Genomic DNA, 2364 nt, shown 5'->3' on the forward strand with positions numbered 1-2364 from the left:
GTCCACACAGTGCTAGTGTTATATATGTCCACACAGTGCTAGTATTCTATATGTCCTCACAGTGCTAGTGTAATATATGTCCACACAGCGCTAGTGTAGTATATGTCCACACAGTGCTAGTGTAGTATATGTCCACACAGTGCTAGTGTTATATATGTCCACACAGTCCTAGTGTTATATATGTCCACACCGTGCTAGTGTCAAATATGTCCACACAATGCTAGTGAAATATATGTCCACACAGTGCCAGTGTTATATATGCGCTCAAACAGTCCTAGTGTTATATATGTCCACACAGTGCTAGTGTCAATATGTCCTCACAGTACTGGTGTTATATATGTCCACACAGTGCTAGTGTTCTACATGTCCACACAGTGCTAGTGTCAAATATATCCACACAGTGCTAGTGTTATATATGCCCATACAGTGCTAGTGTTATATATGTCCACACAGTGCTAGTGCTATATATGTACACACAGTGCTAGAGTTATATATGTCCACACAGTGCTAGTGTCAAATATGTCCACACAGTGCTAGTGTTATATATGTCCACACAGTGCTAGTGTTTTTCTCTCAGCATTTCGCTGGATTGTTTTACAATTTTAGTTGTGGTGTTATCTTCTCCTGGTATTGTCTGTTTCATATGATTATAAGTATAGCAACAAGGTTCGTGTGTTGATGAATGTTCAGATGTAGGCAACGGCCATATTTCTTATAACTGTCATCAACAACTCTGCCCCGTCCGTTAGCACAACTATAGTGAAACATGCGCTTCTTCACACCACAGCCTCTCCAGGCAGCCACACAGTTCGATACCTTCGCATCGGCGACTGTCTCCGTCCACTCAACCTTCTCTGTTTCAAGTGATGTTAACTGCTGCTGCACCGCCTGTTTTTCCGCCTCTAAATCCGCAACAGCGGTCTGTAGTGAATGTACCGCAGCGAGCAGAGTAGTTCAGCATCGGTTTATAAAAATAAAGACATAAAATGGGAGTGAGGGACACGATCTCGAGTGCAAATGAGTTGGTGACTAGCACGTGCACATTCACCACGACCGTGGCTCTGAAACCCTAAAACCTTAAACCCCTAAACCCATGGTATGAACAAAAGAACATGTGATGGACTACAACGCGAGAGAGAGAGACTGTCAGTCTCTGTTGTGTTCTCTGGCCACACTATCCTGTAGTGTCCACTGCGTGTACTCAATCACAGTGATAGCATATACCGATAGCATAGCAACAGCAAGAAGCAATACGCCAATACCAATACCTTCGCATCAGTCAAAAGCCCTGTGGTGTCAGCGATTGTGGTCTCTAGCTCAGACAGGCGCTGTCCCATATTCTGTTTTTCCGACTCCAACTCGCTCACAGCAGTCTGCAATGCGCGTAAGGAATAAAACACAGTAGAGGATGATTATGGCACTCCCTATCACGCTCAATCCTGAATATAGTATAGCCGAATAAGGCAAGCGCCTACCCATATAAAGAGATCTTTAACTCTCGAATGACGTACGACACACTCGGGTAGAGATACCTTTGAAGCTTCCAGCTCAGCCTCTAAGACGCTCACCCGCTTTTCCGCTGCGACCAATGACGCGTTAAGATCGTCACGAGCCTTGTCGGACACTTCGGTGTCTCCCTCTGCCTGTGTTGTTGCCATCTGACATATACCCGACACAGATACGTTTAACAAAACGGATTACGGAATGAGAAATGATGACGTTCAGAATACACAGATGCGCTTAACAAAACATATTAAGAAATGTAGTATGACCACAATGTAGTAGCGAGTCTGCTGTAACAGATGTACACTCATTTGAAATCTCCCACATTCGGGGATGGAATATCGATTTAGAGGGGTTGGTGTTTTAGGCATTATAGCTTTAGGGTTTAGGTTTAGGTTTAGGATTAGTCAAGGGTTTTAGCTTGACATACAAGTAGCGAGACTGTATGGCCATAGACTCTAGGTGCACCTCGTCAGTGCCAATTGCTTTGCTGCTGTGGACTATAGCACTATCCATAGTCAATAACAACACCCACAATAGCATCCAACATGATCTTAATCACAATAATAACTATAGTACTGTCCATCATAATAAAAATAATTACATCCATAACGGGTTGCATTCGTATAATTATAAATCATCGGGTATTAATGTTTAGGGACTTCAACTCTATAGACACAAACGTCAGTCGGTACACCTTTAAAGCCTCCAGCTCAGCCGCTAAGGTACACAGGCGCTCTTCTGCTGCGGCCAAGGTACTTGTTAACTCTTCTTGCTCCGTATTCGAACTGGCGGACTCTCCCTCTGCTGTTTCTATCGCTAACTGAAGAAACGGGTAGGCCGTCATGTGCTAGTAGATCA

At 43.8% G+C, this 2364-nt stretch overlaps 1 protein-coding gene across 1 annotated transcript; it reads right to left on the bottom strand.

Annotated features, from left to right (window-relative positions):
- Positions 1-639: 639 nt before the first annotated feature.
- On the bottom strand, positions 640-2350 carry SARC_14438 (hypothetical protein; the record flags this gene model as incomplete). The annotated part of the gene is made up of 4 exons (XM_014291427.1): positions 640-921; positions 1269-1373; positions 1533-1658; positions 2201-2350. The coding sequence occupies 4 exons, from the start codon at positions 2348-2350 to the stop codon at positions 640-642; spliced, it is 663 nt and encodes a 220-aa protein (XP_014146902.1).
- Between the last annotated feature and the right edge of the window lie 14 nt (positions 2351-2364).

This window comes from Sphaeroforma arctica (genome assembly GCF_001186125.1).
Source record: "Sphaeroforma arctica JP610 unplaced genomic scaffold supercont1.4626, whole genome shotgun sequence".
In the NCBI taxonomy this organism is placed as follows: Eukaryota; class Ichthyosporea; order Ichthyophonida; genus Sphaeroforma; species Sphaeroforma arctica.